The following is a 7,513-nucleotide window of genomic DNA, read 5'->3' as shown; positions in this document are numbered from 1 at the left end:
AGGTGGTGAATGTGTCTTAAGCGTAGACTTTGTTGTAATAAGAGTCAGAATGGGATTTGCAATGTTTGTGAACTTGTTACAGATGTAAAGACCTATGTCTGAATCAGTGAATGAGTGGTTTTTGATGGATATAATCTGACTGTGTGGAGACTATGACAAGGTCTGATCTGCACTGACCGGCATCTGCTCTTTTTTTTTTTAAGTCAGATTTTTATTGTTGGCAAATGTTTAGTTGAATCAGAGGACTCATTCTTGTCTATCAACGCTTCATCAGACAAGCTACGATAAAATTTGACCAATCGAGAGTTGGCAGTTCGTCTTGTAATCGGAAGGTTGCCGGTTCGAGCCCCGGCTCCGACAGTCTCGGTCGTTGTGTCCTTGGGCAAGACACTTCACCCGTTGCCTACTGGTGGTGGTCAGAGGGCCCGGTAGCGCCAGTGTCCGGCAGCCTCGCCTCTGTCAGTGCGCCCCAGGGTGGCTGTGGCTACAATGTAGCCATCACCAGTGTGTGAATGACTGAATGTAGTGTAAAGCGCTTTGGGGTCCTTAGGGACTAAGTAAAGCGCTATACAAATACAGGCCATTTACCATTTTTTAGTCAGTTTTCCAAGTTCACAAAATCTTTTCAGTTAGTTTAAATTTTTTCCAAGTCTAGTTTTTGTTTTTTACTTCAATAAAATGTTTTAATTCTAGGTTTTAGTGTAATCCTCCACCCTAACCCTATAATAACCTGGAAAACAACCAGCTGATTACCATAAACACTTTCTGTAAGTACACCTTTCTGTGTAACTCTACCCACTCGCGTCCTCTTGCTCACTGTTTTCATTTTATCTGTGTCTTGGACTTTTTCTATTCTGTAGAAAACAAGAAAGCATCTCACAATCTTTCAGCACACTTTGGTCAGTTTTAATATTTATTCTGCATTTATGTATTATAAATAGTTTGAAAACTGTTACATTTTATTCATTTTTCAGTACAAAACGATATTTAGGGCCATGTTTGGTTTCTTTAATCTACTAATAGAATCAGGACGGTACATTTCCAGTCAACCGAAAAGGGCCTAATGTCCAATTACCCATCATAAGCAATTCATTTAAAAAGGGCCTAAAGTTAGCAATCCTGTAACACATTTTACTATTAATGCGTTTTAAGTATGTTTTGGTTTTGAATTTTTAAATTTCAATTTGATTTAAACAAAAATACATTTTTAATTGTGTAAAGTAATCTAGAAAAAATGTTTTGAAATAATTAATTTTCCCCAAAAAAGGTCTCTGTAGAATTACAATCTGTGGAAGTAAAAAAAAAGATAAAAATATCCATATTTTTCAAAAATATCATAGAAAACTGAAAAAAAATCTGAAAACTGAAGAACTGAAAACTGAACTTAAAAATCCACCAATAGCAGCGGCAGTACAGTTAGCAAAAATTTAAGATGTTCCAGTGCAGCAGAAATCAAACAGTAACCCATCTTGTTATAAAAGTCAGTCCCCAGACACCCGCAAGCTAAGGCAAATCCAACAATACTGTAGATCTGCTTGTGTTTGGAAGGCAGGTAAGTAAATTAAACGGCTTGGCAAAAAATAATCATTTTAGCTTTGTGAGTCTCATAGAGTTTTTGTGTGTTTGGTGTGGAAAATGTCTACGGTGGTCTCCTGGCACTGCCTGAGGTCATAGTCACAGTATCCAACAGAGAATCGGCCCTGCGAGACAAATGACAGAAAGATCTCGTTCACTTTAGCCACTCCGCAAATACAGATGAATACTAATAAGTATATAATGCGTAGTCTCACCTTAGGTCTCTTGAAGTAATCCAACCCTCTTCCAATTTTTATGATCCAACCATTATCGAACCTAAAAATAAAATCAGGTTTAATTTACTGGGATAAAAGAGACCGTATTTTGAGCAATGGAGTGTTAATGTAGACGTGAACATCAGATGTCACAAGGATGAACTTCTTTCCATTTGAAAACAAAAATCCTCACGCTGCACGTATGTGGCTGCTGTAAATGAGGAAAATCTGCAGGTGTACCTGATCTCCCGGTCATGGATAGTGGAGGAGTACTGCAGGTCTAGAGTCACTCCGTGAGCGCTGAGACTCTCTTTCAACTCGGCCAGAGCGCCGCTCTGCTGGCCACTATCAGCCTGCGGGATGGGAAATAACAGTATAAACTAAACAGAGAAGACAGCAGTGGCTGCTCAGCTTTGACTATAAAATGCAGCTCTATTGTGTGAGTAACTCACTTCATCCTGCGACGTGAGGAGGTGGATCTTGTTCACCTTGCAGGGGGCTTTTAGCAGCATCTCACAGAACCGAAGGAAGTTGTACAACTGTTTGTGAGAGGAAAGGCGAGGGCTTTGTTTGGCATATTATATAAGGTTGGTACAGTTTAGGGCTGATTTTTAAATCATAAACATAAAATTACAATTATTTATTATAAAGTGCTAGTCAAACTAATAAGGAGAAAGCTGCTTGCTTGCAGCTTGCAACACACGATCAGAGAAAAAAAAAAGATTTTCAGTATATGCGTTCAGGCTTTCATCAAAATCCAGATCATAACTGAATGTGTTACTCCTTTTCCCATACACGACCTCTACAAAAAGTTTAATTAAAATTAGCTTAGCAGTCTTTTCATAACCTACCAGACAGATTTTTATAACATTTGTTTGTTTAACTTCCACTAATCTGTGATAGTTCTATTAATCAATGAATCTTTCAGCCATCTAAATGTTGAAAGCTTTCTGGCCACAGAGAGACCCTGGCACAGACCAGGACACGTTAAAGAGATTATGTCCCCCCCGTCGGCTGCTCCTGCTACCCAAGGCGGAAAATGTATACATGTATTGCAGACTTAGTCCTCTAGTATCATTCTATCGGTATCAAATTAATGGATAAACTCATTAAAGATAAGCTCCAACCTCTGAACAAAGCCTGATAAAAGGCTGATGACAGAGTGGAATAAATAAAAACCCCGGTTAATGAAGACAAAACTCTTACTTGGTGGGTGTGCCGTATGTACGGGTCCTCCACCCAGACTTCAGTGAGAGCGCTGCTGATGTATGGCTTGAACAGAACCTCATAGCTGTAACCAGTAGCATCCTCTGATATTCTTATCTGCTCGTGGTACTTCCCATCTATCAGGGAAGAGAAGAGAAACACAAATTTTGAAAACCCCCTTCTTTAGCTGTGGCTCTTGCCATATATTTTTCCCCCAAATCTAAAAACTTAACCAGCACAGTCCTACACTGGAATAGGATCCTGTCTATATTTGGTTGTTGAGAAGATTGCACAGTCAATATTCAGCTAGAGCTGGATTACAGGGCAAAGTGGGCTTCAGCAACCCAAATCCACAGGGTCAGTCAGATTGTGCAAATTATTAATTTGGTCATATGCAACACTGAAGCACCTTGTTCACCTGATTTGAGTTCTTGCTTGTGTCAAAATTACCACAAAGTTCTACTTCTTGCTCCCTTTAGGTGTCGCTACATCTACCTCTGCCCCTTGGAGCTCCACTGTTACACCTGTCTCCCTCTCATTTACACACAGGTGCTACAGGTCTAACAGTCAAAACCATTGCAAACAAGAGGCTCAGTCGATCAGGGTAATTCATCTTTGCCCGGCCCACTTTGCCCTTTTTTGCTCCATTACTGGAAAATTACCTTCCTTCATCTGATTCACATGAACTTTGATTTGCTCTGCTCTGTCCATGTAGCCCTTTATCTTCTCTCTGTAGTGTCCTCTCTTTGAGTCGTCTTTTACAGCTGCTCACACGACAAAGAAAACATTAAAATAAGACGTTCAGCGTAATTCAGGGCAATGTTTAAAATATGTAATTATTATTATTTATTTATTTTTAAAGGAGGACCTTTTAACGCGTCTATAAGCAGCTGGATGCCTTCCTGGTAGCAGATGAGAGACTCCTGGAAACGTTCGCTCTGGTCCAGCTCCACCGCTCGCTTCAAGACAGACACGGCGGACGCCTCCATTCCCGACAGGTGGTTTTGTGTCATTGTTCTGTTTTTCAACTGTCTTTTAAGACATATACAACACTAACTTCACGTTTCACCAGTGACAGGAAAGAAGCTGAGAGAAGTAGCTCTACCCACGAGTGCCCCATAAAAATAACTCCCGGAGAAACGTAATGAGAAAATTGATGGTTATGTTTTTTTTTAATATAAAAACACACAGTTAAAGTATTTTCAGTTTTTATTAAGTCTTAATTTTATTAATTTATTCAAACAACATATTTATCACACTAGAAAAATGAGGGTAGGAACAATGTGCAAATTGCCGGTGCTCTCGAAGAGGCGGTGCTCTTTTAATGTAACTCCCCGACGTTTCCGGTTTAGACGGAGGAGAGAGAGGGCTTGACAGCAGCGTGACTCTACTGTTTCACTGCTGTTTTCGGTGCCGAATTAATGTTTAAATGTGCAACTTGGTAAATGTGGTATGTTTATAGGTCAGTTTTTCATATCGGTTAGTTAGGCTCGAGTTCCGTGTTATTTAGCGGTTAGCAAGGCTGTAACCTTGTCTCGTAGCCCCTGTTAGCTAAAGAGCAGCAGAAGGAACACAACATGTCAGCTGTCTGTCGCAGTTTGAGCTTTTTATCAGTCAAGGTGGGTACATCACTGCACGTTTTTAATGTTTCAGACTTGAACTGTCTACAAAGTCTTTCGTACATCTTTAAGTTGACATAAGGGCTCATTTAGTTTAACGCTGCTTGAGGAAAAATCCAGCTAAACATGAAACCTGAAACCCAAATCAGGGATGGGACTTGGAGAATAGTTACTGGATTTTTCTAGGTTTACTGGATTTATTTATTTTGTTTGCTAGATGACTGCAGTGCTAAATTTTAGGACGCGAAACTTTCAAATATAATCACCAATGTCCTGGATACATATACAACGTGCTCAGTTATGTTTAAAAAAAAAAAAAAAAAAATAGAAAACGAGGCCATTGTAACTAACTCAGCATTAATGAAACTCACAACTTGTTGTGTGAAGCCACTGGGCTTTTCTGCACCACTATCCAGTCAGCTGTGATGTGCACTAGGCTACATTTGCTGCAGAAAGTGCTCCAATTATTAAAGTTAGAACTTTAATACTAATATTGTCATCTAAGATTCCGTTCAGTTCAGGTTTATTTTATATATAGCACCAGTTCACATCAAAATCGCTTCAATATGCTTTATGCTGTAAGGTAAAGACTCTGGAGTATTTGAGAAATCAAATACTATGATTTCAAATAGCCCCTATGAACAAGCACTTTGTGATGGTGGGAAGGAAAAACTCCCTTTTAATAGGAAGAAATCTCTGACAGAACCACCTCATGGAGGGGCAGGCATATGCTGTGACTGGAAAGGGCGATGAGAGGAAATAGAAGAGGGGGGGGGGGGGCAAAGAGAGATAGGAAAAAGCAGACTAAGGGAGAGAGAGAAGGCAAAAATGTATGTATGCAATAATGACTTAGTGCAGTGGTGTGTAAACAGAAGGGGAGTGAAAAGAGACAAGTGGAAGTGCTCAGGTGTATCAGATGTATGTAAGAAGGAATAATTTTATATCCAATTCTAGATTTAACAGGGATCCAGAGATGAAAAGCTAATATGGGAGGAATGTGATCTGTGTATTTTGTCCACCAGAGGGCACGCTCCGAATTCCCTGTTGCTATTAGCTGTTTGGAGTAACACAAATACAACAACCTGACCAGAGTCAGGCAAAGCGTAAATCAGTAAACGGATAACTACACATGACAAATGTTAGGGAAATCTGTTCATATTTTGTGGATCTGAAAGATAAAAACAAAATATCTGCTCATGTGTCAGAATATCAGATTTTTAAATCATTTAAAAAAAAAAAAAAAAACCAAAAAACTTTTGTTCCCTAAAGAAAAGAATATCTACCACCAGTAACGGCAACTCTACAGAACTTTTTAGATTTTCTGCATATGTAAGTGAACACATTTTCCTTGGTACTGGGCTTTGCTTTTTACCTTCTCTCTGTTTGCATATGTTACAGACCCTGACAGAAGCTCCAGTTTTGTCACCTTGTGCATGGTATGTGTCAGCACGAAGCAGATTCTCCAAATCCAGAATCCCGCAAGAGGTAAGAATAAATTTAGAATCTACAATGTTGTACATTTGTAAAGTAATTAGCAACACTCAAAGTATGTAACGTCTTGTGGCCCTACCCAAGTGTGTGTCAAAATATAATTCTTTTACATTAATATTTATTTGGATTAAGTAAGTTTGGGTATAATTCCAGCAGGTCCAGTAGACAAAATGGTTTAGGTGGATTATTAGCTACTCAGATTTTTTTTAGTGTTGCTTTAGGGCCGACATTACAGATGACTCCTGCCATCGAATAATGATAATCCTTTATTCTGCATTTTCTTAACAGATTTTTGCTGAGCGATCGAAAGAGCACGAGAAATATGGTGGCGATCCAGACCAGCCGCACAAACTGCACATAGTGACGCGGGTCAAAAGTGCGCTGCGAAGGCCATACTGGGAGAAAGAGATAATAAAACACCTTGGGCTTCAAAAGGTAACATTTCTGTCATGGTACAGGACCCCAAACTGGGTTCCCTTTTTGTAAAGGCTACAGATTGTTTTTGTTTTACTTTTGGATTAACTTAATGTAACCGGATCATGTTCAGTGTTTTTTGCACATACAACAAAACACTGCTGCCAGCTTTAGTTCAGGAATTTCCATTTAATTCTTTGCATCTTTCAGCATCTTTCAACAGTGACTGTTGAAAGATGCTGACTGACTACAGAGTGTGTCACCTCATGCAGACGCTCACAGCCTTTATCTTTTGGAATAATTTTCTGTCTTTGTCTCGCACTTAGGCTCACGTCCCCATAATTCATAAAAATACTCCTGCAGTCAACAGCCAACTGAAGTTTGTCAAGCACCTTGTAAGGTAGGATTGATTAACCAAAAGTAGTAACACATCACTCTTAAAGTACTATTAAAAAAAGGTTAGTTTTTTTCAAATTGAGGTTGCCTGAGATACCTACATATCTATACTGTTATATCTCCTTTGCCATCTCTTTCTGATACCTTCAGGATACAGCCACTAAAGACTCCCTATGGGCTACCTGCTGAGCATGACATGGCCGATGCATACATCAACAGCAAAGGAGAACTTATTGTACACCACCTCCTCCAACCTGTAGACAACAAGGCAATCGAATCTTAGCTCCACTGTTGCGTGTGTGAATGTCCTGGAAAATGTCCTGTTGTCATTCTCTCTGCAATGAGAGAAAGCCATGGCACCAACCAGACTTCTTGATTGCTGTTTCCTGTGTTTTGATGCTGAGCTGCAGATGAATATGATTAAATGTTCTCATCAACCTGTCTCTCAAATGACTGAGCAAAGTACCATCCTGATGAAGCAGGAATACTGACATTAACGTCGCATCTGAAAAATTCAACTCTGTTTGAGTTAATTCAGTTAACTCATTAAACTTTTCCAGAAAACTTGATTTATTTTTTCTACATATCAACAGTTTA

The 7,513-nt window shown here is 39.3% G+C and overlaps 2 protein-coding genes across 3 annotated transcripts; one reads left to right on the top strand and one right to left on the bottom strand.

Annotated features, from left to right (window-relative positions):
• Window positions 1-895: 895 nt before the first annotated feature.
• On the bottom strand, window positions 896-4,125 carry mitd1 (MIT, microtubule interacting and transport, domain containing 1). The gene is made up of 7 exons (XM_085135461.1): window positions 3,865-4,125; window positions 3,659-3,760; window positions 2,997-3,133; window positions 2,243-2,329; window positions 2,031-2,143; window positions 1,791-1,851; window positions 896-1,700 (listed from the first exon to the last, which is right to left on the bottom strand). Exons 1-7 carry the CDS (start codon window positions 4,007-4,009, stop codon window positions 1,605-1,607), a joined length of 741 nt encoding a protein of 246 aa, XP_084991587.1. The 5' UTR covers window positions 4,010-4,125; the 3' UTR covers window positions 896-1,604.
• Window positions 4,126-4,319: 194 nt separating this feature from the next.
• On the top strand, window positions 4,320-7,353 carry mrpl30 (mitochondrial ribosomal protein L30). Of its 2 annotated transcripts, none has more exons than XM_085135465.1 (5): window positions 4,320-4,446; window positions 6,014-6,100; window positions 6,395-6,541; window positions 6,847-6,920; window positions 7,067-7,353. In XM_085135465.1, exons 1-5 carry the CDS (start codon window positions 4,426-4,428, stop codon window positions 7,197-7,199), a joined length of 462 nt encoding a protein of 153 aa, XP_084991591.1. In that variant the 5' UTR covers window positions 4,320-4,425; the 3' UTR covers window positions 7,200-7,353. The 2 variants fall into 2 exon arrangements, with proteins under 2 accessions (XP_084991591.1, XP_084991590.1); XM_085135464.1 differs by having other exon boundaries at window positions 4,320-4,615.
• The last annotated feature ends 160 nt before the right edge of the window (window positions 7,354-7,513 follow it).

Source organism: Neolamprologus multifasciatus, chromosome 16 (assembly GCF_963576455.1).
Source record: "Neolamprologus multifasciatus chromosome 16, fNeoMul1.2, whole genome shotgun sequence".
Taxonomy (NCBI): Eukaryota; Metazoa; Chordata; class Actinopteri; order Cichliformes; family Cichlidae; genus Neolamprologus; species Neolamprologus multifasciatus.
The sequence above is the reverse complement of the archived record's forward strand: the minus strand, read 5'-3'. Positions and strand labels throughout refer to the sequence as shown.

What these genes read in the sequence shown, in the direction of transcription:
- mrpl30 (XM_085135464.1), top strand. Translation starts at nt 4,574, where the DNA reads ATGTCAGCTGTCTGTCGCAGTTTGAGCTTTTTATCAGTCAAG. An exon ending in TGAGCTTTTTATCAGTCAAG is followed by an intron (nt 4,616 to 6,013) that starts GTGGGTACATCA and finishes CATATGTTACAG; the next exon opens with ACCCTGACAGAAGCTCCAGT. An exon ending in AACACCTTGGGCTTCAAAAG is followed by an intron (nt 6,542 to 6,846) that starts GTAACATTTCTG and finishes TCTCGCACTTAG; the next exon opens with GCTCACGTCCCCATAATTCA.
- mitd1 (XM_085135461.1), bottom strand. Translation starts at nt 4,009, where the DNA reads ATGACACAAAACCACCTGTCGGGAATGGAGGCGTCCGCCGTGTCTGTC. An exon ending in GCTTATAGACGCGTTAAAAG is followed by an intron (nt 3,761 to 3,864) that starts GTCCTCCTTTAA and finishes TCGTGTGAGCAG; the next exon opens with CTGTAAAAGACGACTCAAAG. An exon ending in TCCTCACGTCGCAGGATGAA is followed by an intron (nt 2,144 to 2,242) that starts GTGAGTTACTCA and finishes CCCATCCCGCAG; the next exon opens with GCTGATAGTGGCCAGCAGAG.